Source organism: Schistocerca nitens, chromosome 1 (genome assembly GCF_023898315.1).
Source record: "Schistocerca nitens isolate TAMUIC-IGC-003100 chromosome 1, iqSchNite1.1, whole genome shotgun sequence".
Classification (NCBI taxonomy): Eukaryota; Metazoa; Arthropoda; class Insecta; order Orthoptera; family Acrididae; genus Schistocerca; species Schistocerca nitens.
The window spans coordinates 528,669,883-528,697,328 of record NC_064614.1 but is presented as its reverse complement, the minus strand read 5'-3'; the positions used below and the strand labels follow the sequence as shown (position 1 = coordinate 528,697,328).

At 40.3% G+C, this 27,446-nt stretch overlaps 1 protein-coding gene across 1 annotated transcript in view; it reads left to right on the top strand.

Moving 5' to 3' along the window:
- Nucleotides 1–27,446, top strand: part of LOC126253495 (nuclear pore complex protein Nup153) — a 129,281-nt gene that overhangs the window by 76,560 nt on the left and 25,275 nt on the right. Inside the window, exons 7-8 of the mRNA XM_049954877.1 lie at nucleotides 214–578; nucleotides 666–3,986. Of these exons, the coding sequence (XP_049810834.1) occupies nucleotides 214–578; nucleotides 666–3,986 (3,686 nt within the window). The remainder of the gene's footprint in view (nucleotides 1–213; nucleotides 579–665; nucleotides 3,987–27,446) is intronic.

Sequence of the window (27,446 nt, the reverse complement as noted above, 5' to 3'; positions counted from 1 at the left end):
TTTGCTGATGACGATGGTGCTGTACATCTTTAAACCAGACAGCAATTAAAATGTTGAAGTGTCCTACTCTGACTCTTCAACTGTTGAATTGTCCTTACACGGGTATCATGAATTTTTCCATACTTGTGTAAATGACTTTGCTTTTAGAGCTGTTTTATTGATGTTAAGATAGTCTTTCCTTTAAAGTATGTTATCACTTTGTTATTTTTGCAGCTACATATATCTAGAAGATCCAGCATAGAGGTCCAGCCAGTAAACAGTGGCTCCTCAAGTAAATCAAGTGATATGGCAGCAATGAGTCAAACAACCCGTCGTATCTTGGAAGCATTGGAGCAGTTTGCATCCCCAGTGCAGGATGCAAAAAAAATGATGATAGATTCACCGTCTTTACCTGCTTTGGCCTCTAAGCGTTCGCGGTTCGATCCACCAGTAACTGAACAAAAATCTTCCTTGCGTCAGCTGACCATTCCTACTGTACCTGACATAATAAAATTACGTCGTCGTGAGAAGTTGCAAGATTCCCTGGAGTCTGCTAGATTAATAGCTACGTCAACAAAAGATAACAGCTACCAATTGAGGTGAGATGTTTCTAACAGTAGTAGAGGTGTTGACCAATAATTGTGTTAAATGTATTATCTGTGCTTCATTTTCTTTTTCTTTTATAGGAGCAAAGATGACTCTAGATCAGGAAAGGTACTTGGAAGAAAAACAAACATTGAAGAGGAAGAAACTGTAAAAGAAGTTAATCTGCCAAGTATTGTGTTGCCCATCACAGTTCTTCCAAAGTTTGATATTGAAGTTCCTCCTCAGTTCAGCCCACCGCCTACATCGGCTGGTGCTCTAAAATTTGCAACTCCTTTTACAATTCAAGATTTTTCAAGGACAGCATCATCTGAAAAACCTTTTATGTTTAGTGAACCATTAAGTGTCAGTGAAAACTGTTTTGATACAGTTTCATTAAATACTGATAAAAGCCGGTATCCAGTGATGGACATTCCTCTTAAGCCAAAAATGGACACAAACCTATCTGACAGCAATGTAAAAGAAACATGTTTCTTTGGTTCTGTGACTAGTGGTTCTGGGAGTAGCCAGCAGGCTTCTTTTTTCTCATTAGATCATAAAGTAAAGAGTGCACCTCCGCAGACTAAGGTAGAAGAAGGGAAAAAAGGTGACAGTGGTCCTAGCAGAAATGTTCCTGAAACTAGTCCTAAAAATGGAGAAGTTCTGCAGTCTTTGGGGACACCTTCAGGAAGTGGTAAAAATGTAACTTTAACTACATCTTGGGGAAGTATTTTAAAAACTTCCGATGACACATGGGAGTGTGGAACATGTCTGATACGAAACAAACCCAGTGCATCAAGATGCATTGCATGTACAGAACCACGTGAATTACCAAAAAAATCTTCTTCCTATTCTCACAGCATGGAACAACTCAAAAGCAGTTCCTCCAAAGAACTGGACAAAAGTTTAAAACTGGAACAGGCTGAAGAGAAAACACTTCTACAAGACGAAAGTAAAAAAGTATCTAATGACGTTACAAAGCCAATAAAATCTACGTGGGAATGTGCTACATGTTGGATAAAAAATCCTGAAACCTTATCCAAATGTCAGGCTTGTGAAACAAGTAAACCAAAAGAAAAAACTGGAACGTCAACAGTTATTGGAAAATTTTTGAAACCTGCGGACACATGGGAGTGTCCAACTTGCATGATAAGAAACAAAAATGAAGCTCAAAAATGTGCTGCTTGTGAGGAACTAAAACCTGGATCAGCTGTTGCAAAGTCCACTTTGAAGTTTAATGTCGATATCCCTGCAGAAGCTAGCAAATTTACTTTTGGAATAAATAAATCACAAACTACAGCACTATCTGATTCTGCTCCAAAAGGATTTTCGTTCGGTAAAACAGAGGCCGTTGCAGTAGCATCTGGATTCACATTTGGTATGGGAGACAATGGGAAAAGCAACTTTCAAAATACAAATACAGAGAAGAAAGCAGTGTTTACTTTTGGTATTCCTCCTCCTGTGGAGATAAAGACAAACACATCAGCAGCAGGCAAAGCTTCTGGAGATGGCGTGTGTAAATCAGATGACAGCATTGCAAAGCTTGCAGCTACGAAAGAAAGTAATGAATCATTAAGTGAGAAGCAGGGTAAAATAGTAAAAGTGACACAGAAATCAGATTTACCATATGCTGACACCAAAAACCAAGAGAAAAGTTCTGATGTATCTTTGGCTGGTCATTTGTCTGGTGGGTGTGATAAACAATCCTCTGAATCTGCAGTGGTGAATTTCAAATTCTTAATGCCAAGTAGTTCATCTGAAAGTATTTCAACAGTATCACCTTCGTTGTTCTCATTTGGTACCAAGACTGTGTCAAATGCTGCAGTTCGAACCTCATCTGAAGATAATGGAGGGACAGTGTCTACAAATGAATCAAGTGATAGTGAAAAGAAATCAATGAAATCCAGCCAGATTGAAAGTGCTCATGAGGTCACATCAAAATCCGAGAAAGATGCTTCAGTTTTTGGAGCATCACAAGCCTCTGCCAAATCAGTTCCTGTAACTACTGCAAACACAGTGTTTACCAATAAGGAGCATTTAACAAAATTAGCTGAAGGGCCTCAGACAAATTCAGTTTCATGTTTGCCAATTAATATTCCAAACAAAACTCAGGATTCAGGCTCATCTGTCTCCATTCTACAAAAGCCTGTCGGTATTGTTGCTTCAGCTGCAAGTGTACCTGTTTCAGTTTCACAGATTTCATCATCAGGAACAGCATTAGCCTTTGGTGCCACTAACACTGTGCAACAAATTTTTGGAACATCAGTAGCTGCAACAAGTGTTTCTGTAGCACCAGTAAACTTCAGTGTGCCCTTGACTACTCAGAATTTCGGAAGTGTGACCTCATCTGTGCAACATTCTGGTGCAGTGACTACAAGTGATACATCTAGTGTTGGTGCCGGTACTGCCTCTACATCAAGTTTCACATCAGCCCCTATCACAACTACTCCGCAGTTTGGTTCATCAGCTGCCCTAAGCTTTTCCACACCAACAACGGCCACCACTAATTTCAGTAGTGACAAACCAGTGCTGAATTTTGGCACAGCTGCAACTGCTACTTCAGAAAGTAATGGTGGTACATCAGTATTTGCAAATGCATCAACAGTGTCTGCATCAGGAAATACTACCCTCTTTGGTAATCAGAAATCATTGCAACAGAGGTTTGGTACCCCTGTGTCAACAGTAAGCACATTCAGTACTAATTCAGCGCAAAATTTTGGTGCTTCTGCTACAAACTTGTCAGGATTTGGTGCACCATCAACTACTTCACAGCAGTTTGGAGTACCGGCAACTACACCAGCCTTTCCTCTAACAACGCCAGCATTTGGTGCAACGAGTACTCAGAATTTTGGTAATGTAACAACACCTGCACCAAGCTTCAGTTCTTCAGTTTCTGGAACTTTTACTACAAAACCAACAATTGACACTGGCAGTAAAGGATCTGCACCACTTGTCTTTTCTTCTAATACATCATTACCTTCATTGCCATTTTCATTTGGTTCAACACAGAACAGTGCTACAGATGCTTCTGGACTAGCAGTAAAACCCCCAAACTTTAGCTTTGGAGCTGGCAACACCTCTTCTCCTGCAGGACAGAGTTCCGGCTTTGGATTTGGTAATTTTGGCTCCAACTCAGCAACTTCATCATCTGGAGGACCAGCTGTTTTTGGACCTGGAACTGCATCAGCCTTTGGGGCTAGTGGGAATACAGGATTTACAGGATCTCCCTTTTTTGGACAGAATTTGCAGACAAACAATAATGTTTTTGGATTCAACTCAAGCCAAGGAGCAAATGGTGCACAAGCAAGTCAGAATGCAACTTCGGGATTTAATTTTTCATCAACGCAGCCTGCTGGTCCACCAACATTCAACCCAAATGCAAAACCTTCGTTCAATTTCACCGGTGGAAATACACCAACTTTCACGTAAGTACCTTTTACCTCAGCTAATCGTTAACCTCGAGCTATAAGGTAATAAATTAGTTATATATTATGCAAAGCATGAGAATAAAAACTTTCCTGTCATATCATGAAAATCTCAACAAACCAGAAAAAATATTAGAAGTAATGTTTCTCATCTTGTAGAGGAGGCATTGAGTTGCAGACAATTGCAACAAAAAAGATTGTAGCAGTCTTATGCCTGTCTGCAACTCAGTGTTGTGTCTATACTTTGAGTAGCAATCTATCCGTTTCGTAATATTGTCATTATTCCATCCTGGATTTTCCATTTTTTTTATTTTCTTTAAGTATTCTTTCACCCATATAGATATTTTGGAGTGTTTATGTTAAAATTGGAGCACCAAAACAACAAGGGACATCTTTCAGCTGTATTTAGTAGGTCTTGAATTTAGGGGGAAGAGTGCATGACATTTACATTTCAATCATATAGTGAGTGTCAAGGCTACAAATGAGATAGTAGACACTAGATTGTTGTATGGATGTCATTCTCAACACCCTTACTAGCAGTCAGTGTAACAGCTCATATCTGATTGTTGTGACTTTGTTGATGTTTGAGAATGTTCAGCATGTCAGTGCTTCATACCAATGGCTGGGATCATCAGGTGCCCTTGTAGGCTATGCAATTTTAAAAATTGGGGAAGGTGACAGGTACTAACTAGTATCCAAGTGCTCACGTGTAAAATGTTGTTGAGCTGGTTCATAAGTTTGAGGAAAGCAAGAACACACAACTCTCCAACAGGACGAGTAATACATCTGTCAGATCAGCTTAATGCAAATTTCTAATTGACCTCAGTATTCTATTGTTATTGCCACTCCTCAGTGCAGTCCCCCACCCCCATTATTGCTGCCCCTGGCTCCCTCTTACCTCTTCACTCACTCTCAGCCACTCATCAAGCTGGGAAATCCAATGTTGTATGAAAAGATTACAGAGCCCAGCACCTTTTTAAGTGGTAATATACTATGGCAATGCAGTAACTGCACTCTACTACCTGTTTTTGAAATTTGATGAAATGCTATATAGAATTGTATTGTAAAAGATCTCATCAGTATGGCTTTTAATTTAAGTGTTGCCCTGTATTCATCTCTATAACTTTCAATATGACTAGCCATGTGAAAGCCTTTTTACAGCATAGCATAGAAAACAGTTCATATTGTGGACACAAAAGTGCAAGATGCATGAATAGAAACACTACTTTTCTATTTTGGTAGTGTTTTTCTGCATGTCACATTCCCACTTGAGGATGGTGGTCAGTCATTATTGGGAAACACATTTGGTCCTACACACCCAAATCCAGTAGAACATCTAAGAGTATGTATAAGACAGGCGTAGAAATGTTACAAATAGCCTAACCTTTGGTAGCAAGATAATACTTGACTGAGTGAAACTCAAATAAAGTTGCAAAATATGTTTGATTGTTTCAGTCACAATCGGAAAATTTTGAAAGGTATACTGCGGGCAAGTACATATCATTGTGACACCGGCGCCAAACCCCTCACCCACCCAGTAGCAAGATGCTATATTTGCATCAGTTGTTCAAAATGGCATCCGCTCTGTGTCAGAGCAGGCGTGGCATAATCACATGAGATTCTGTTGTACCCATTTTAATATCCCCAGTGTCACTTGAGCAGTGTTGCAGGTAGCAAGAATTATTTCCAGGAGATCCTCTTTGGTCTCGACAGCCGTCTCGTACATAAGACATTTCACTTGGCCTCCCAAGAAGAAATCAAGTAGGGTGAGATCAGGTGAACATGCTGTCCAATTTTCAGGGACTGTCTAGTCCAGATGTTCACAAGCCCTCAGTCCAAAGTGAGGTGGGGCTGCTTTACTTTGAAACCCCCCTCCATTGGCGAATAATATGTTCCAGGAATATGTACGCCATTGTCAGAGGTGTCAGAACTATTTTTGCTTACAATTTTCGACTCGAGTCATTCCTGGGCCAGGGCCCTTCACCTGAAATTGATACATTTACCCTTCTCCTTCGTCCCGGAAAGTTCATTGCATCATCACAGAATTACCTTGTATGTATATTTCACTGATCAGTTTTAATTTTTTTAAAGTAATCATTTGAGGTGTCGTTATTTGGTTCCCAAGAATTTTATCCAATTTGAATACATTATAAAGGGTTGACAATTAATGAGCACATCCATGAATTTTCTCCCCCTCCCTCCCCCCCTCCCCCCCTCCTCCCTCCTCCCTCCCTCCCTCCCTCCCATTCACAGATGTGTGATGTCTGAATATCTCGTGGTGCAACTGATAGTTTATCCAGAATGAGATTTTCACTCTGCAGCGGAGTGTGCGCTGATATGAAACTTCCTGGCAGATTAAAACTGTGTGCCCGACCGAGACTCGAACTCGGGACCTTTGCCTTTCGCGGGCAAGCGCTCTACCATCTGAGCTACCGAAGCACGACTCACGCCCGGTCTCACAGCTTCACTTCTGCCAGTATCTCGTCTCCTACCTTCCAAACTTTACAGAAGCTCTCCTGCGAACCTTGCACGAGATACTGGCAGAAGTGAAGCTGTGAGACCGGGCGTGAGTCGTGCTTCGGTAGCTCAGATGGTAGAGCGCTTGCCCGCGAAAGGCAAAGGTCCCGAGTTCGAGTCTCGGGCGGCGCACACAGTTTTAATCTGCCAGGTAGTTTATCCGTTTACCCATGAGATGGTGTCTGTCATGTAGCCATATGAGATCATGAGAATTGAGGCAGTCCTCGTATTTTCCGTTTGATTGTGTACATCCAGCATCTAATGGCTCCAAAGATGTCTTATTTCGTGGGGACTTCAACAAATCTCATTTGATTTTGTCAGTAAACTCGGGCTATTGTGTCATGTTGATGCATGGGGGCTTGTCCGTATCTTAGTTATTCTTTGATTTCTGGCCATGTCGAGTTGCATGTGAATGTTATGAAGAGGTCAGGCCGTCCGTATTTTCTTATGTAGGTCATGGCATTTTGAGTGTATTCATGCATTTGTCTCAGACTTCCTATGTATGATGCGGGTAAGATTATCATTGTTCCAGTGTTGTCATTGTTTCTGTATTTATGATTGTGTCTCGAAGGTGGATGTATTCTTCCATGCATAGTTTCCTCTGATTCAGTCTTATGTAAAGCATCCATTCCACTTCTGTTTTTACATACATATCTAACTGGAATTGTTGGAATAAACGGTCAGTGTTGAGAATGTGATGCTATATTTAGGTAAATAATGATGTTCAAGGAGTAAGCATTGAACTCCTTGGAAGTGACTCTTTTGTTTGTTTCTACACCTGTTTTAGGTTGGATTTGTTTCACATTAAAATGATGTTCATCCTCTCTGTGCAGAAATATTAATAGATATTGGAGCACATCATATGAATGGTGTGTCTCTGCAATGTGTAATAGTCCTTTTCTTTGTAGTACAATTATGTCACAGCTTGTGTTTCCGTTGTCCAGAGTTATGATGGCGTCTTCATCTATCTGAGGTGCGTTAAATCAACATTTGTGTTCTCCAGCAGGTCTTTTTGTCAGGTCGAATTATATGGTTATAGACATCAAAAATCATTCAGTCTAGTTCTATTTTGAATATGTGAATGAGTTTATTGTTTTTCTGTAAGTTCCTCTGTAAATCTTGCACTACTAATTGTCTCAGTCCACTGATATTTTTACATCATTGATCAATTTCTCTTTCTCCATTTCCGATGAAGTATATTTGCAGAAATTTATGCTCTTAATCGGATATTGGTAGTAATGGACCCATGCTGTGATAGATTTGTCGTTGGATTGAAAAAACAATTGATATCATCTCTGTTATTGTTTAGTGTTGATCGAAGTGACACTCAGTTTGTCCCCAGTCATGTAATGTAAAAATTCGTTGCAAAGGTGCTTCCAGTGGTGGTTATTGAATTTTTTTGTGTTGCAAAATTGGCATGTGTTATCCATTTTTCTGATTATGATGTGTTTGTGTTTGTTATATTCTTTCGTAGGATTGTATTGGAATGCTTCATTTGTTAGGTTGCACCGTTTACTTTTCCTTGTCCATGCTTCTCATAGGATGATAGCTTCTATGGCTGACTTGAATTTGCTGTCTATTATTATAAGTTTGTGTTGCAATTCTTGATTTTTCTTCATTGTTATTTCGTTTCTCTGCTCCTCGTGGTGCTCATTCCCATTCATTGGAAACTTGAACATGCTTTGCACTCTTCAGCTATTTCATTTCTTCACTGTTCTTTTTGTTTTTGCAGTTTTGCGTCAGAACTGGCAAGATCTCCTCCTCTTTTGCATTTGGGCATTGTCTAAAAAATGAATCAAATCAACCTTTTATTAAAAGATAATCTTAAGTACACTTTACACATGTTTCACACTTTGTTTTTGATTTATATTAAGTAACTGTACCACTTTGAGTACGCATACTTCACTATTTGTTTTTATTCATTCATTGCTCTACTTTTTCAGCTCACCCCTTCATCACTGATAAAGAAACTGACATTTGAACCCATGATTGGTCTTTACCAATGTAAGTTTAATTTCAGTGTAGCATCTTCGTTAAATACACATACTGGTGGATCTTGAGGAATGTCGCTCCATTCATCACTGTTATTCGTAGTGCCTGCTATTGTACAAACTGCTCATTCTTCATTCCATTCACTGTTTGCATCGGAATCCTCACTTAAGAGAATTCATCCATAAACTCATCCTGTTCTCCTTAGTTCATGTTAGCTAGCTGTTAAAGTTCTGCGTAACTCAGTTTTCTATTATTACTAGTTATTTTACAAGGAAAATGGAACATAGATAATGATGAACATCAGTGAACCATCTGCAATGAAGACTGAACAACTACTGATGCAGATACAAAAAAAAGACATGGATCATAGTGTCGAACAAGTTTCAAAATACTCAAGCTGGCGACCAATTGTTGACAAAGTTATTTTGTAGTTTTCATCTGAGCTGAACTTTCTACTTTGTATGCCAACTACAAGATAACTTGCAGGCTCCATTTTTACAGCCAAAAAATTTTTCTTTTTTTAAGTTTCATGATACAGATGGACTACAAATGAGATGAGGTATCAAACTGTATGAACAACTTAACATTGCTTCTGTGAGCAAAAGAAATTGAATCGAGGCTGAATTCACACGGGAGGAGATGAATGAAATTTTAGACATTTGTAATTGTGTCTCATTTTGTAGCTTTTATACAATTATCATTAGTAAGTAATTATTCACACCCCTTTTTTTTAATGTACTCTCCTGTTCGTTTTTTCTTCCATTTGAAACACTGTGTGATGTTTGTAATAATTTTTCTTGCTTCACCCTGCGTCCATAGCAGCGTAGATATGCATGGGGCAGAAGTAGTTGCTTTATTCATCATTTGTCCGTTCATGCACCAACATCGATCATGTTGAAATGAGCAACTGTTCACTGTATAATGACTTCTTACTACAATGCCACACACTGTTGGATTGTGTTGCTGGGGGCAGTAGTTCCTACCAGCATGAAGTACAGGGGAAATTAAATAAAATAAACACTTTCCTTCAAATGCATTCATATATTCAGCAGTACTTTCACTCTTAACCAGTTGAACAAAGGTAGGAAAAAAACCCCTTTAATGACATAAAGAAAATCTATAAATTTTATATTTTTTTATTGCCTGTAAATCAAAATATAGTATTAATGATGGATGTTTTAAAAATATTTTAATTTGTATCTGTGGTTTATACTGCTAAAGAAATGACTTGTAATTAGTAACGCGTATTCTAACAACTGTCAATATAAAGTTTTGAAAAAAGGATGTTTTAGTCTCAAATTAATAAAAAAAGATGGAAAAAAATTGCCTTGAAAGCCTTGGAAAAAACCTTGAATTTGAAAATGATCAATCACTGGACACCCTGGATAAATGTCAAATAATAATCATACTGATAAAATTATAGTAATGTGACACATCATGTATGTTATGCAAGTTTATCAATTAAATGTGATGTTATTTAAAACGTCATTCGCAAAAATATGCTAGATTCTACTGATTACTCTGCCATGCAGGTGATGGAAGCTGTGACATCACCTTTAGAAGTCACATTAATCCAATCAGGTCCACAATATTTATTTTGCAGTCTGAGAACTCCTTTCAAAATATTCTCGAGCAGTCAGCTCAGAGTCATCGAGCAAATGGTGTTATACTTTGTCAGACTGATTTGTTGCCATCTTCAGACAGTCCTGATGACTGACTGTCTTCTGCTAGGCGTCATTTCATATACCCTCTCCCATCCATCCTCCTGTCAGCCACAGGCCTGTAATGCCAGGCCATGGTGCCACTGCTGAGGTTGTGGGGAAGCGCAACGACTTGACGTGAATGGTGATCCGCAGCCTGTGAACCATTATTTCCAAGTTCATGTCACTGCTGGAGAAGCAGAGTGTTCTCTGTGATGCTCCCAGCTCTTCAGTTGGGATGGTATGATTGGGTCTTCCCACAGACTGCCTTTGTGCTTTGAGCATGTGCAAAGATGGGTCACAGGCCTTAGTTGGAAGCTGCTGTCTTTATTTATTGGTCTAAAGTGTAATTGGATCTCTATAGATATTTTAAAATACATTCCCAGAATCTGTTGCCTGTTTTGAGATGCATTGGTCTGCAACAGCTTACTTTGTTGTTTTTTATCTGTGTGATGCCCATCCTCCACATGCTTCCTCCACCATGTGGATCATCTGACCTATTTACGTATGCGCATTGGCCTGGGATGTGGAAGACTCCTTGTTTCAGAGGTCTGGGTCATCCTTAACAGACTTCCAACAGGACTTTTTCTTTGGGAGGGGGCGAAACGCACACTTGATATTATATTACCAGACTATCTCTCCCCCCACCCCACCCCACCCCACCCCACCCATTTTCTTAAGTATGTTACAGACATACGAAATAAACATCAACCCAACAAGTTTCTCATCTTCCTCTGCACATTGTGGTCTAGGCTTCTTCACTTTTCTGGTATGCAGCCCTGCTGCTAAGATGTTTCAGTTGCAAGTTTTTAAGAGTGCTGTGTACAGAGGATGCCTTCTCATTGGGAGAGGCCATGACAGCTGCAGGCATACAAGTATAAATGTGTGTGAGTTGGTGAGCAGTACCAGATGTAGAAGTATGAAACAGTAATGTGGTTGCAATAATTACTTGTCTGTTGTTTGAAACTGATAAGCAATATTTTATTCAAAATAATCTCCAGTGCTATATATATGTTTCTCCCATCTCTCCAGCAGGCTATGAATGACACACCAAAAAGACAGTTCTTCTTTTGAAGCGAACCAGTAGCCATTTTCATAAGAATTGAAGCGTTGTTCAGTCAGAGCGTGTCCCAGTGATGCAAATAGATGGAGTCAAGTCTGGATAATAAGCCACATGCCCTAGTATTTCCCGACTGAATGCCTCGATCGTTTCCCTGAGCCATTTTTAATGTTTGATGGGGTGTTATCATGGAACAATACATATGACTTTGTGTTGCCTTTTTCCATATTCCAATTGTTTTTCATGTAATTGATTTAAATCGATCGTTACTGTTGATAGCGATCAGTGTTAAAATGGTTTCACTAGTTTCAGCAGCTCATAATAGATTATATACTTCTGATCCCACGAAACACAGAGCATTGTCTTCTTTCCAAAGTGATTTTGTTTTGCAGTGGATTTCAATGCTTTGCCTGGATTCACCCATGATTTATGATGCTTAGAATTCTCAAAATATATCCGTTTTTCATTGTCTGTCACTATTTGATGGAGAAACGACTTTCTTTTGTATCTAGCGAGCAGCATTTCACAAGAGGTCTTTCAGTTTGGTTGCTGTCTTCCATTCAGTTCGTGTGGAACCCATTTTCCCCACAGCTTTCAACTGAAGAGAAATGGCTTTCTGCATCACATTCAATTGTTCTGTGAGTTTCTGCTGAGTTTGAATATCTTCTTCACCCAATAAAGCCTGCAATTCGTTGTCTTCTAACTTTTTCGGTGGTTTCCCGCACTCGTCGTTTCTCATCTCAAAATCATCACTTTTGAATTTTTTGAACCACTCGAGACACTGTTTTCCCAAGAGGATGTTCGCAAAAAGCTTCGACAAGCATTCGATGTGATTCTGCACCAGTTTTCTTTAAATAACAGAAAACCAGTGCTGTCCGCAAGTCGTAGTTCGTAGGCACAAAAATCGACATGTTTATGGGTTTGAAACGGATACTGATGATGTATGAAACTTGGGTTACTGTGTGCTGACATTCATCAGCCATTATAGGAAGGAGATGGTGCTGCAGATGCAGCCTCACTGGCCCTACACTGACGGCTAGCACCATCTATGGGGAAATTACACTTTCATACTTCTACACCTGGTTTGTGCTTTGTCGTAGTGTGCCATTCGGTCTTTGCTTGAATAGCATACTCAGGAAACAGAGGGTGTTTGTTTCTCTCTGTCTCAGTCATGAATCTAATTATTTGGTGCAACAATTTCCTAGATGCAGAAAGTCTTGTGTATCGTTTGGTCAGGTTACAAACATAATTGTCCATGTGTTTAAGAAACATGGTGGTTTGCGTGCTGCATAACAGAAGTTGTTTAAATGCCTCCATAAACATTTTGGGTACTGCTGATAATAACAGGGTTCATGAAGGCAGTGGAGCCGCAGTACGTACACAAAAGTTCTGGAAGAAAGGTTACAGCCACTACCCCAGATTCAGAATGGAAAAAACTGAAGATACTTATGTAGCTGAGTAGATGGGAAGAGTTAAAAGTGTGTTGCAACAAGTGTTTATTCCGTACATCTGTAACACATTGTTAGAAATTTGAAGAATACTGTGACAATATACCATAAAGTATGCATTTTGCCCGCCACACAAATATGAAAGCCTTGTTGAAGTCTGTTTACAGACGACTTAGAATTATGAAAACAAATCTACTGCATACTGTGCCAGTGCTGAAAAATGTACAGTCTTAGACAATAAAACTGACCGCCGGCCGGCCGCCACAGAGACTAAGTCCGAGTCATTCACTTAAGGTGGCCAATAAAACTGACCGCCCCTGACAACTCTAAGTCCGGCCATATGCACAATCTGGCAACACTGTAAGATGCGGAAGTGTTAGGAGGAAATATTGTCTACTTCCGAGACGTTGTCGGACTATGTGAGCCCGTGGTCTAGTGGCAAGCGTCGTGCGTTCTAAGCTTATAGTCGCCTGTTCGCGTCCAACAGTTTTCTTTTTTTTTTTTTTTTCCCCACAGTCGGTCTGAAGTTATGAGTCTGACTGAACATCAAAGATAATTCGCTTAACATTCTACCCACCAGCAATAACAAGTATTCCAGAAACAATTCCGCAGGACAGCTCGTGGCTGCGTCGCGATCATAACAGCTTACGCTCGAGCGTTTCCTCGCGCTGCAGCGGCTACCGGCCACCGGCCAGGCGCCACCCGCCGCCTGAAATCCGGCACCGCTCAGGTGAACGCGGCGCGACGCTGTCAGTGTATGTATCAAGTCATTTTCTAATTTGAAGCTCTAGTTATCATCTTGCAGTTAAGCATTGGATTTTGCATACTTGAGAATCATGAACTACAGTTAAGCATTGTAAAATTGAGTCGCAAGTGGAAATAGGTGTAACATCTGCAACACAACGTTTACTTTTGGTATAACAGAGGGGTGAATGCAGAGGAGGCAGGTAGAAAGATTTGAATTGTGTGTGGAGCGAGTGCTTTTGGGAAAAATACGCCAGAAAAAGATATTCTTGTTTCAACAAAGATCGTTCTGGCATCAATGATTTTCCACATTAAGCAAGTCTCGACTACTGATATATGTGATAGATTACCATTTTACCATCATGCGACATTTGCATTCAACAGGCAAAGTTCAGAAGTCTGGTGTACGAGTACTACTCGAGACAACAAAAATCAACGGAGTGACTATTATTGAACGTCATCAGGTCGCTCATTGAGCATTCGTATGCAGTACTGTAAGTGGTGACGTGTGATGATGCCTTTATCATTAACTTCCTAAGAAGAAATGAAAGGCTGAGCCCCTCCAAAAGACATAAACTTGAGCAAAGAGTAGTGTGAACATAATATTTTACATCTGATAGCTCCAAAAGTGAGTTTTGGGCTACGAATTCTACCAAAACACAGCTGGAATTTGTTGCCAACAACTGAGACACCTTTCGGTCTCAGCGTAAGAAAATCGAGCAACACAACTACATCACATGTTCTACTGCATGATAACGCACTTCTTGATTTGAGAAACAAAACTATCCAGGAGATTGAAATTAAAGTCGTCTCTAGGCACTTGTATTGATAGAGAAGTCCTCTCTCAAGCACTTGTCCCTCTCGTCATATATTCGTTAAGTTTTACCTTTCCCGCTCTTGATCGATCAACCGTCGACGCAATTCATTTCTAGACGAAAATACTCTTAAAACTACTCTGGTATAATTATATCGTTGAAACCAGTAGGTTTCTACTGGTGTAGAATTTGTAAACAACTTTAGCATTGTCAGATCGTTTTAGATATCGTGAAAGAAAATTCTTTTGCTGATTAATTTCTCATTGATGATTACTGTTGCGTTTAGTAAACTATCGGAAAATCCAATTAAAATATTCACTGTACTAATACAAAAAAAATTCAGCTTACTACAGAAACATCACGACGGCAGACTATCTTAATAAAGCATTAAGTATCTGTGAGACGATTGAGCGTATTTTAACACGAATTAGTAGGACATTACCGACTTTTGACTTCGAAAAGATCCGTATTTACTTCATTTCCTGTATCATCCGCTATTATTATGAAAGGTGGCATTTCATAGATATAATTATGTATTCACAACAACAAAAAATATGTCGTCATTATGAATTTGGCAGTACCGTAAGGTTTTCGCTCTGACACTAAGGGTTACTGAAAGTAGCAAGGCGCGTTGTCTTACGATTCCCTTATTGCGTTTGTATCTGCCTGCTTGTAGCTCTGCTACAAAATAATTAAAAATCTGGCTTTCAGCGAGTCTCGAAAGGCGAACGAAAGCAGCTTGCACCTGGTAGCCAAACATGTTTCTTGGGAACAGGCTACTTCCTAAGTGGGAAGACATTCTTTTGTGGTTGAATTGTTGGCAAATGTCAGTCAGACGTGTGCTGTTGGTCTAAGCGTTTCGGTGTGTTGAATTTGTACCAATGATTTTTCTACAGGTTTTTTCTGTCCCAAATAGAGAGTTGAAGCCTCCAATTAGTATTTTCACGTCATCTTGGTAAATTTTGCTCATAGTATTTTCGTGTGTATTCCACAATTTTTCGACATTTTCGGTGTTTTCCTTATTTTCGATGTTGGTGGGGGCATGTGCATTTATGAGTGTATATTTTTTATAGGGGCTCTGAATGATTGTTGATGGGCGTGATTCCTTCGACAGAGTTGTTGAGTTGTTGTGTTCGAGAAATGCAATGCCGAGGATTGGTGCGAGTTTCGCTACCTTTTGTTGTATTTTGAAGGTGCCATGGTTTCCGTAATGCAAGTTTTAATTGTCAATTAATCGTGGTTCTTGAAGAGCAAGGATGAGAATTTTTTGGCGGACGATTTCTTTTGTGAGATTATTTAGGTTTCTTGTTTGGATCAATGTATCGATGTTTAGTTTTCAAATGAATGTTTTCTGCTTGTCGGGAAATTTACCAGAGATCTTCGATATTCTCTGCCGTGCTAACCTGGACTCCCCAGAGTGCGAAAATCCAACTGCCGCCTATCGGTGGCCAGGTTGTGTACCACATAGGATAAAGTTACCTTTGCTTGCATAGTTCATGTGTTCTTGTGTTTCATTGGTTTGGCCTGGGTGATACCAGGACCGGACAGGACCAGAGGGTGTTGAAGCCTTTGGAAGCAAATATTTTCAGCCAAGCTCATTGAGCTAACAGACGGTGACCAGAGTAGCGGTGATTTTCACTCAGATGTGTCTGGATTTTGGGTTCAACGGATTGAGTAGCCGTTCAGGATGGTGTTAGTATTTGGTTCACCACAAGTATTTGATTTCCACGGTACCATCCATATGGGGGAGGGTTTCCCCTATCGGCCACACGGGATTTTTATTATTATTATTATTGTCATTATGTCATCAGCAAATCCGATATGGTGTATCTTCCCTCCACTGAAATAGATGTGTGTTGTTCGATTCAGTATTTCCATCACATAAACATGGTTTATAATTACGTTACATTGCTGCTAGTAGACATATTTCTCACTTTTTCTTGGACAGTTGCTAGCTGTTACCCCATCATAGGAATTTATGTGCGCAGCATTGTTGCAATACAGACGTTCAAATTATCCGATTTCTGTAATTTCATTTCGATACAAGATCGTCCTAATCGGATTCAGCCAGTCAGTCTTAATGTGGCTATCCGACTACGACGCTCATCATATGATAGACTGGGTGAACCACATTCTTAATCGGACTGTTGAATCCAGATCACTTATCTATGACAGGGAATGAATTCTTAAACACTGTGCTTATTACAAATACGTTATTTAAATATAAATATATGAACTAACGACATAACAATGTATTTACAGGAGCAGAGACCCATCCATCATAGTAGAGCAGTGCGAGATTGGTTTCAGGGCCAAGAGAGGATGAAGCTGTTGCCGTTTGTTCCACGATCACCGAACATCAACCAGATAGAGAATATGTCGGCAGAGGTAACAAGGTCATTGCCATGTGTCCCTACAAATGCAAGCGACCTTTGGACGAATATAGGAAACGTATGGTGGGAAGTAAACCATCACGCTACACTGTCGACGACTTAATGAAATCAATTCCCCTACGCCCTCGAGAAATCTTACGTAATGATCGTGGGTGGGTTGGTTACTAAAAGTATACTCGTCCACAAAGCCCATGTGGACAGTTATCTGATAATCGGTCAAGCTTTGCTTTGTCGCAGCCCTTTAGCATACATCAAGTCCATTTACTTTCAGTCCCCTCCTTACAATTCTTGCAGTGCAAGGTAATTGAAAAATCTCATCCACTCGACGCCAACTGAGGAACTGACTGGTGCATGTGTTGTTCAACACACAGTAGTTGTCACCCTCACAGGAATCAATGACTGGTTGTGTGTGTGTGTGTGTGTGTGTGTGTGTTTTCGTGTTAAAAATGGTTCAAATGGCTCTGAGCACTATGGGACTCAACTGCTGAGGTCATTAGTCCCCTAGAACTTAGAACTAGTTAAACCTAACTAACCTAAGGACATCACAAACATCCATGCCCCAGGCAGGATTCGAACCTGCGACCGTAGCGGTCTTGCGGTTCCAGACTGCAGCGCCTTTAACCGCACGGCCACTTCGGCCGGCGTTTTCGTGTTAACGCACTATGTGAATCAATACTATTAACATTAGAGAGACAACCAACAATAAATATTGCATCAAATATGACTGTAAAGTATTTTAATGAGATGGGAAGCTACAAACTGAATTTTTACCCATCCCACGTCCTGCGTATTCCGTTAAGTAAGATCTATTAACTCCATAGTATCGTTAGCAGAGACAGTGCGCTCTTGTTGTCGAGGCTCGCGACAAGTGCAGCGATTAGCAGTGCCCAATGCCGCCGCGATTTGTTTATGTTGGCTGAGCGTGGACACTGCAGCAGACGCTTCGCCCTAAACAGAAAGAAATCACCTTGGCTCTGACTCCAGTGAGCGGATATCACTGCCTGCGTGTTCTTATAGTAACCAACGTGAGACTCTACTCACAGGTGCCATGGAGCAATTGCAACGGGTATCATGTCATTAGTCATCAGAATATTAACCAGTGATGAAACGTCCACTCTATTTGAATCCCAAGACAATAGGAACCTTGTCACAAAGGAATGTGAGGTGATATCAAAACTTATCCAACATACAAAAATTAACTGCAGGGCTTTCATGTTTGCAGTAATAGCACACAAGGAAATATTATGTCTTGGAAGCGTATATTTTATTTCCTCTTCTCATATTAACGCCCTTGTTTTAATATGAAGTGAGAAAATAAACACGAAAAACTAAAGTTCCTGAGAAGCATATAAGTCATTTCCTCGTCTCATATCACAACTTTTGTTTTAGTATGAAGTAAAAAAATAAACAGTTTAGAGTTCTGAAGCATAATATGACACCAGATTCTTATCGTAGGCGCTATCGGAAACGCCAAAAGCAGGGAGCTGTCCATTCTTTCGTCCAACAGTCTGTTTGCTTTCATGTATTTATTCCTCCCGCTAGGAGATTATTATTTAAGGAATTGTGGGCATCAAGTTCTTCACCAGAACAAGCCTTATGTTATTGTGCTAATTACCGTATGGAAAAAATGCAACAAAGACGAGTTCCGCTAGAGCAGTGAGGTTATTTGCACATGTGTGTATTCAGCAATGACTGCCAGCTGCCACAACACTTCACAGAATCCTTGCGGCAGGCAACACAACAGTGCGTGCACTTCAGACTTCATTCAGTGAGACGTCAGGAGATGGATGAAAACGTCAAATTAACGTCGCTTTCCGAGTCGTATTCAATCCAGAATGAGGTGTTATTAAGGTAGTTGGGTGATCTAGCAATTCCACTTTTATGATTCCCATATGAGTATTTCGATAGCCCAAAGAACCCGTTAGTGTGAAACTATCGGGAACTGCATTATATCAAACTGCAAGAACTTCAGACAATACGTGGACTCTACTCTTCGCTGGGTGACCTATTACTGTTATTTAGCATTCTCTCCGTCCTAGTCAAATGGTTCAAATGGTTCTGAGCACTATTGGACTTAACATCTGTGGTCATCAGTCCCCTAGAACTTAGAACTACTTAAACCTAAGTAACCTAAGGACATCACACACATCCATGCCCGAGTCAGGATTCGAACCTGCGACCGTAGCAGTCGCGCGGTTCCGGACTGAGCGCCTAGAACCGCTAGACCACCGCGGCCGGCCACGTGCTAGTCGTAATGCAAATGGAACTTCAGAGGCGCTTTCCGCTATTCTTGACAAACATCAGTAACCTGTAATCACTGAGAGTCACAACTGCGTGATGATAATGGTTCAGGTTGTCAGTAGTTGTGGTGGTGTTACGTTGTCAAACTGCTTACAGTAACGTTAATGGTGGCGCACATACTTTAGCGCTGACTACCTACTTAAGTAAAGATAGTGTTGTGGCGTCGTCGCTTGTCTTTATTTGGCCTCAGCTTGAGTAATCCGATTTAACGAACATGGTACTCCAATCGCGGGCTCCTAATAAAGTATGACTGCAGAGATTATCGTGCGGATATTACATTAATTCTGCAATGAAATGCTTAACAAATCTTACCCTCAGATGTGCAGCTGGAATGACTAATTACACAGGTACTCCATGTTGCACTAAGTGATCAGTTCGCTGCAATCCTGCTTGTACTGTTCGTAAATACTCGTATACTTCAGAAATGGTTCAAATGGCTCTGAGCACTATGGGACTTAACTTCTGAGGTTATCAGTCCGCTAGAACTTAGAACTAATTAAACCTAACTAGCCTAAGGACCTCAGACACACCATGTCCGAGACAGGACTCGAACCTGCGACCGTAGAGGTCGCGCGGTTCCAGACTGTAGCGCCCAGAACCGCACGGCCACTCCGGCCAGCTTGCCATATGAACCATTTGAACTATGTAACACAAAATGACATTAAAAATTTAAGTTATTCACGAGCAGCTAGTTGAAAATATGTATGAACATTAAATGACACGACGAACCGTCTTGTTCTGCATATGGATTCAAACCCAGCTCATGCAGACTAAGCAAAGATTTCGTGACTGACGGAAACTAACAGTCATTCCTGATTAGGCATACAGAGAGTGATATACCTCGATTTTAGACAGTATCAGTTAGCAAATATCAACTTTAAATTGCATAACGCAAACATTTTTAACAGACGCGAATTCCTACCCAGCATCTATTGTCCCTGTTAACGAACTACGAGAGATGTTAAATATTGCTTCTTCACAAGTAACTTACTTGAAATGCCGTGAGGTAAAGCTGTGTGTTGGACACAGATTCGAACCCGGAACCTAATCGGATTGCTATCGAAGCACAGTCAAATGTGACATATCGGAATTTCGCGGCAGTAGCTAGATGTTTTAACTGAAATGACGAGACGAAACATTAATTTTTTCCTTCCCAGGACTCCAACCCGGCACCTATCGCTGTTATATTCTAGAGAAAACGAACGTTAAATATGGGTTTGTTGCACCAGCAGTGACATGTGAGCATGTTTGAACTGAAATAATATGACGAAGAGTTCAGCGCTCACTGGGAATAGAGCCCCACACATATCGTTGTTGACTACACACAAAGAGACGTCAGCTACCGAATTTTTCTCCACCAGCTGCTCAGAATAGCATCTTGAACTTACAGTCATCTCGCAAATAGTTCTGTGTCTCACCGGGAGTTAAAAACGTCAGATATCGTTAGTGTTGACAGCGAATGAAAATACATTAAAAATCGAAATTATTATCCACCAACAGATAGGTGTTCTCATGCTAGAGCTTGATAATACATAATTAAATCTTTAGTGCCGGGCCAGGATTCGATCCCATTCACGCGTAATATGTGAAGGTGTTGAGGAATCTGCAGTTTTGAACAAACAACAAATTGTAGCCGAGCTGTATTGCCACGAAGGGACCAAATTCCGCGTTAAGGGCGGTCTGAGTTGCATTCCCAGTTCAGAACCAATTTTATCGACATACAGAAGCTCAAATAAAAGATGGAATAAGTGTCCTGTGACCATACATAGCGTTTGTGTCGTCACTTGAAATAAATAACTAGTATAAGAAAGGTTACTGGTGATAGAGTTTCTACATGTCGCCACTCCAGACTTTATTGTGGTTCAACCTACCGTCTACTTGGTAAAGAAGGAATATCATCTTTAATGTGAATTTCCAGACCACGCAGCCATTATAGCTCCTTCACTTGGTGTAGCCAGGAGAGAATGGAATCTGTCTCTCCCTATCTAAAATCATTGACAGAAGTGGGAATCGAACCCAGACCATAGGTATAACAACCTACCATCCGTCCAACAGACCACGAAATCCTCTTCTCTGCGAGTCATTTTTCTATCGTAACGCAGTTGCGCCACACTGGATGAAAATTCTGACACACAGGCTCCCTGTAGTAATTTGCAGCATGTTCAGTAAATTCATTTACTTGGTTGACCGAATCACCATGAACTAGCTGCCTCGCCTACCCAGTGCATACATTCGACGATTTTGTAATCACAGAAATAAAATCACGTAACTGCCACCTACACACAACTGCCAACAGTGTAGGATGCAGAAGTTTAAATAGGAAGTGTTCCTTTTCACTTGAGCTATTCTATTGCGCTATCTGTTACTAGAAAACGTCGTTCAGTCCAAAAGAAAAGCTGTAACTGTTTGTCTCTCAGAAGTCAAGACCTGGCCATATGCATAATCTCACAGTGCTGTGGAATCCAAAAGTTCTGGAGGAATAGTTGCCGAGCTCTGGAGCTGTTGTAGCTACATGTCAGCTTGTAGCATAGATAAGATGTCGCGAGCTCGAATACATTCAGTGCTACATTTGTTTAAAACGCAATTCTGCTCTCTGCTGAAGTTATCAGTCTAATGGAACTTTGAACATAATTCCCTTCACTTCTCAACCCAAAGTAGTCGCATGTGGAAAAAGGACTAACTACTGTGACATTTTGTTCTATTCAGGTTTAATAGACAGCAGGCAGCGGATGCATCTCGAAGATGTGCAGGGAGAGCGCATCGTGCCATAATATGTCAGAAAAGTATTTTCTACATTAGCCGTCGTGTGGTAGTGATATTTTATTCTTCTTCAAACTTTGTTTGACAGCTTTAACTCAGAACAAGTTTTCTACATGCATGTAATCAATAAACTGCATGTGCATTGTCAGACTGTCATAGGTAACATCAGAGAATTCGCATGTATCGTTGATGATTAATGTCTCTCTCATGTTTACTATTGTTTTAACAACACTAAAGGAAACCTTACGAAAATTGTGCACTGTATTATAAGAAATGAAATAAAACTAACCATGATAACCTTACGACGAAAGTATCTGTACACAAGCATGCCTCTATCGACACGAATTAGTAAAATACTACTCACTTAGATTTTGATTGGGTCTGTGTTTAATTGGTATGCTGTGTCATACTCAAGAGGGATGCAAATGTGGTATTTCATAAATATAGTTGCGTATTCCTAGAAACCCAAAATTCGCTTGTCAGCAGTGGAAAGAGGCGTTACCTGTTGTGCAGCATTGTAAGTTTTTCAACATTGCACTATGAGCTGAAAGCATTTTCTTGCGATTTCCTTATTGATGTTTGATCTGACTGCTTGTAGCTCTTTCACAGAAGGGATAAAAACGTTACCAGTCAGTGAGACTGGAACTGCGAACCGTAAAAGACGCTGTTTCACAGGTCAGCATGTTACCACAGGGCTGGCGAGGAGGTATGGGTCTCAGCTTCCTATTACGAAGGCAATAGTAACTAGAACTCGTAAACCGCTATTTAAAGGTCGAGATTAGTTGCGATTTCCACTTGCAACGACTTTCCTGGGCTGAAAACCGTAAATTTTCAATCTTTTGTTACCCTTCAAGCGATGATAACTCAGATTATTCAATGGAAATGACAGGTAAAATCAAGTGAACTTTGAGGCTTAATTCCGTGCACACCAGGAAGTAACTCGTCGATCACAGAGTTGCCAAACATACGTTGCCTTGTTGCCAAATCTCAGTTACAGTACCAGCAGGAAGAAGACGAAGCGATGTGATCCTACAGCGGTCTGGGAAGTGACCATAGCTGGTGTCTCCAAGTCGCGGCTGCTACGGCCTGGAATACGTAATGCGTCTGATTCGCTTTCTGTAACTAGGTTTAGGGACTGGAGCGTAGTTACTAATAATACTCAGAACTGACTGCAAACTGAGCATCATAAATCAGCAACTCTCATTGTTGTTTTTATATTTCTTTCGTAAGTGTACTCAAAACTAAGAAAGTCATTCACAGGCGTTTTCGTGCCTCGCCGATAGTCGAGCACAACATACAAATAAAAATAAAAAAGAATGTGTGTGTGTGTGTGTGTGTGTGTGTGTGTGAGAGAGAGAGAGAGAGAGAGAGAGAGAGAGAGAGAGAGAGAGAGAGAGAGAGAAATAAAAAGCAATGAGAGAGAGTGTAAAAAATTGTTGTAAAGAAATTGAATCATGGTATTTAAAGAAACCTTTCATTAAAATGACACGTTCCACATCATTACGAAATGTCGTATTCATGATCTATGGAACAAGAGATAATCTAATGTAATCTAATGTAATCTTCTCACATCATATTGATGATTAGCCATGAAGAGTCATGAATTACCGAAATTTTTGCCAATACCAGTAACCAAATCTAAACTTGACAATAAAAGACGACAATTTTTGTAATAAACCGTGACTCCTATCACGACCCTTTCGTCCCTGTTATCTAACCACGAAAGATGTCGGATATACCTCCATTCTGAAGTTACAAAGTGTGCATGCATTTAAAGATGAAGTGCATGATGTGAAGTTCTGTGACGGAGATACGAACCCAACACGTAATCCGATTGTTAACTAAGAAAAATCAAATGTTACGTATCGGTTTTTCTTACGAGCCGCTAGGTGTCTGAATCTAAAATAAGGATACAAACTTTTGTGCCTAATCGACAATCGAACTGCACACCTACCGTGCATCCACGAATATAGCTTAAGTATCAGTTGCTTACTCATGAACAGTAAGATGTGTGCGTGTTTGACCAGAAATAACGACACCTGTTGCGATTGTTGGCAACACATGAACAGACATTGAAATTGCGCGTTAATTTTCACTAGCAGGTGGGTGTGCACTTGATAAAGCTAGAAATGAAATTATGAATATTTTTGTACTGGATCAGGTTTCAGACCCACATACTTACCTTTGGAGGAGACCTAGAGAAGATTGCAGTCTTGGGAAAAGGAACGAAATGACTGGACTACTGTTCCGAGAGAGTCATATCCCCGAAAGAGGAGATACGAATTCGAATCACAGTCCAGCACCAAATTTTTAAACGTCTCTAGTTCAATCAAGTACAAGTAAAATAACAGCCCTGTCCCTTTAAATGGCTATCGGTTCATCAAATAAAATAAAATTTTCTAATGTAAGTAAGCTTACTGGCGACTGTATTTCTGGTTACCATGACGTCCGCTGTGTCATTTCCCAACGTAAACCGGCTCTGCCTAGTTGGTAATGAAGGAACGTGATGTTTAATGCGGATTCTGGATTATAACGTCTTTCTCTTGAGGTTACCAGAGGTAAAATAAATCTGTTTGTGCCTCTTAAAAGTAAATGCCTGAACCCACGCATTGCACCTGTGATAGTTCGTTCCACCAGACCATTGTGGCCACATTACCCAGCCCCAGGAGTGTGCTGTAACGGATGATGTGCTTAGCTTACAAAATTAGTCACCGGTGGAAAAAATGCGAGTCTATTAAATGGTCAAGTAGAAGCAAGCTTCTGACGCAGAGATTATGCTATTCTCATGTCAGCAGGATGTAAAGACTCTTCTAGGCATCATAGGCTGGATGTGAAGCCATTTTGATTTATCACAAATTCAACAAATTTCTTAGTTCGAGAAAATCCACTGTGAAGCGTGAAGTTGCCGGATAATTCGATTATTATTGTTATTATTAATATCATTTTATTCATACCGCTGCTGGAACACAAGGGCTTGAACATCATTTAATGCCTTTTGGTCACTATAGAAGTAGTTTCCCAAGAACAGGTTCTTTCCCTGTCTACGGAATCCTTTTCATGTTAATATCAAACACCTGCAATTACTCGTAGATTACAATAAAACTAAAGTAATTGACGAAGACGTTACTTGGTAACACAAACGCACTGCCTTTCTTCATTTACTTTCGCCTAGAAATGGCTATCGAGTACTGACAAACCAAAAGGCAAGAGATCTTACTGCCTTCCGATATACGTTGCTGTCAGTTCTGCCACATAATTTGGTCGACATGACCTGTTTCAAGTTGTGTATGACAGACAGTGTTTTAGAAAATCTGTTGTTTCCCTTTGCAATAAACAGAAGTATTTTCATTCTAAGCTGTCCAAGTACAAAATTTTGGCAATATTAGTTCAAATTTAATATTCGCTTCTATAATGTAGGAAAGTATTTCACAGTCGCAAAACTCGCATCCGAAACGTTGACCTTACACTTAGTCGCTGACCATAAATTCTAGCTCAGAGTGACGCCATTTTAAATAACCTAATGTAGCGAAGACTGTTTGCCAGTGCTCTTTCTCCCCGGAAAATACGCAATTCACTCATTTGGCTCCATAAGTACACTGTAACAGTAATTTCTGTGTGAAATTTTTCAGTATGCTTTCGCCTTCCAACCGGCAAAATACGGAAGAGTACGGCCGGTAAACAATTCACAAACCACGATTTAGTGCCGATAAGACGATTTCTTTAAACATTGTCGAAGCTGAGGGAATTTAGTTTCTGCTTAAATCGTCTTAAGCAGCAACGTTCACAGATATCTCAAATAGGAAAAAGCTGAATATCCAGGTACGAAGGTTGTAAAACAAACTTCCCACAGTTTGTGTCAGGTTGATCTTTTCGTCTGATAAAACTGCTTAAGTATTTTGTCTAAGAGGTATCACAAGTAGTATCCCTGTAGCTTTAGGAATCATTGGTTGAAAACGAGTTTAACACCAATGGGTACAGTGCTGCTAAATTTTCAAAATTATTATCAACCTATGTCTGAGTTCATCCACAAACTGAGGCGTATTTGTAATATTGAAGCTAGACTGTGTATCCTTGTCTTCCTTGAGTGGTCATTGGAAGGCGTTTACACACACGTATACAATACTATGGATACTTCGAACGCTATGGTTAACGTTGCTCTCATAAACTACTTTTTTTTAATTCTTCTGGGTCTTCAGTGTGCAATATGTGTTGTAGATACAGTCTCAGACCAAAAAATTGACCGCCGAGTCGTTCACGTAAGGTGGACAATACAGTCGTGCTCCTCTCAGAAATCTATGTCCGGCAATATGCTCGATCTGGCAACATATAGACTGCGGCACTTCCCAGTGGAGGTCTTGACTCCGGTCTTAGTACACTACTCTTGACTACGACCGTAGTCTTGAGGTAAAACGCGAGACCAGCTAATATGATATTGTAGATTCGCTTGAATTACACTCATAGCTTCAGCACCGAGAGGAAAGAGGCGATAAAAATTTTTTCGATATGTGCTTTCGGTCGCCAGACGTCATATTAGCTGGTCTCGCGTTTTACCTCAAGACTACGGTCGTGTTCCAGCGGCGGTATGAATAAAATGATATTAATAATAACAGTAATAATCGAATTATCCGGCAACTTCACGCTTCACAGTGGATTTTCTCGAACTAAGAAATTTGTTGAATTTGTGATAAATCAAAATGGCTTCACATCCAGCCTATGATGCCTAGAAGAGTCTTTACATCCTGCTGACATGAGAATAGCATAATCTCTGCGTCAGAAGCTTGCTTCTACTTGACCATTTAATAGACTCGCATTTTTTCCACCGGTGACTAATTTTGTAAGCTAAGCACATCATCCGTTACAGCACACTCCTGGGGCTGGGTAATGTGGCCACAATGGTCTGGTGGAACGAACTATCACAGGTGCAATGCGTGGGTTCAGGCATTTACTTTTAAGAGGCACAAACAGATTTATTTTACCTCTGGTAACCTCAAGAGAAAGACGTTATAATCCAGAATCCGCATTAAACATCACGTTCCTTCATTACCAACTAGGCAGAGCCGGTTTACGTTGGGAAATGACACAGCGGACGTCATGGTAACCAGAAATACAGTCGCCAGTAAGCTTACTTACATTAGAAAATTTTATTTTATTTGATGAACCGATAGCCATTTAAAGGGACAGGGCTGTTATTTTACTTGTACTTGATTGAACTAGAGACGTTTAAAAATTTGGTGCTGGACTGTGATTCGAATTCGTATCTCCTCTTTCGGGGATCTGACTCTCTCGGAACAGTAGTCCAGTCATTTCGTTCCTTTTCCCAAGACTGCAATCTTCTCTAGATCTCCTCCAAAGGTAAGTATGTGGGTCTGAAACCTGATCCAGTACAAAAATATTCATAATTTCATTTCTAGCTTTATCAAGTGCACACCCACCTGCTAGTGAAAATTAACGCGCAATTTCTATGTCTGTTCATGTGTTGCCAACAATCGCAACAGGTGTCGTTATTTCTGGTCAAACACGCACACATCTTACTGTTCATGAGTAAGCAACTGATACTTAAGCTATATTCGTGGATGCACGGTAGGTGTGCAGTTCGATTGTCGATTAGGCACAAAAGTTTGTATCCTTATTTTAGATTCAGACACCTAGCGGCTCGTAAGAAAAACCGATACGTAACATTTGATTTTTCTTAGTTAACAATCGGATTACGTGTTGGGTTCGTATCTCCGT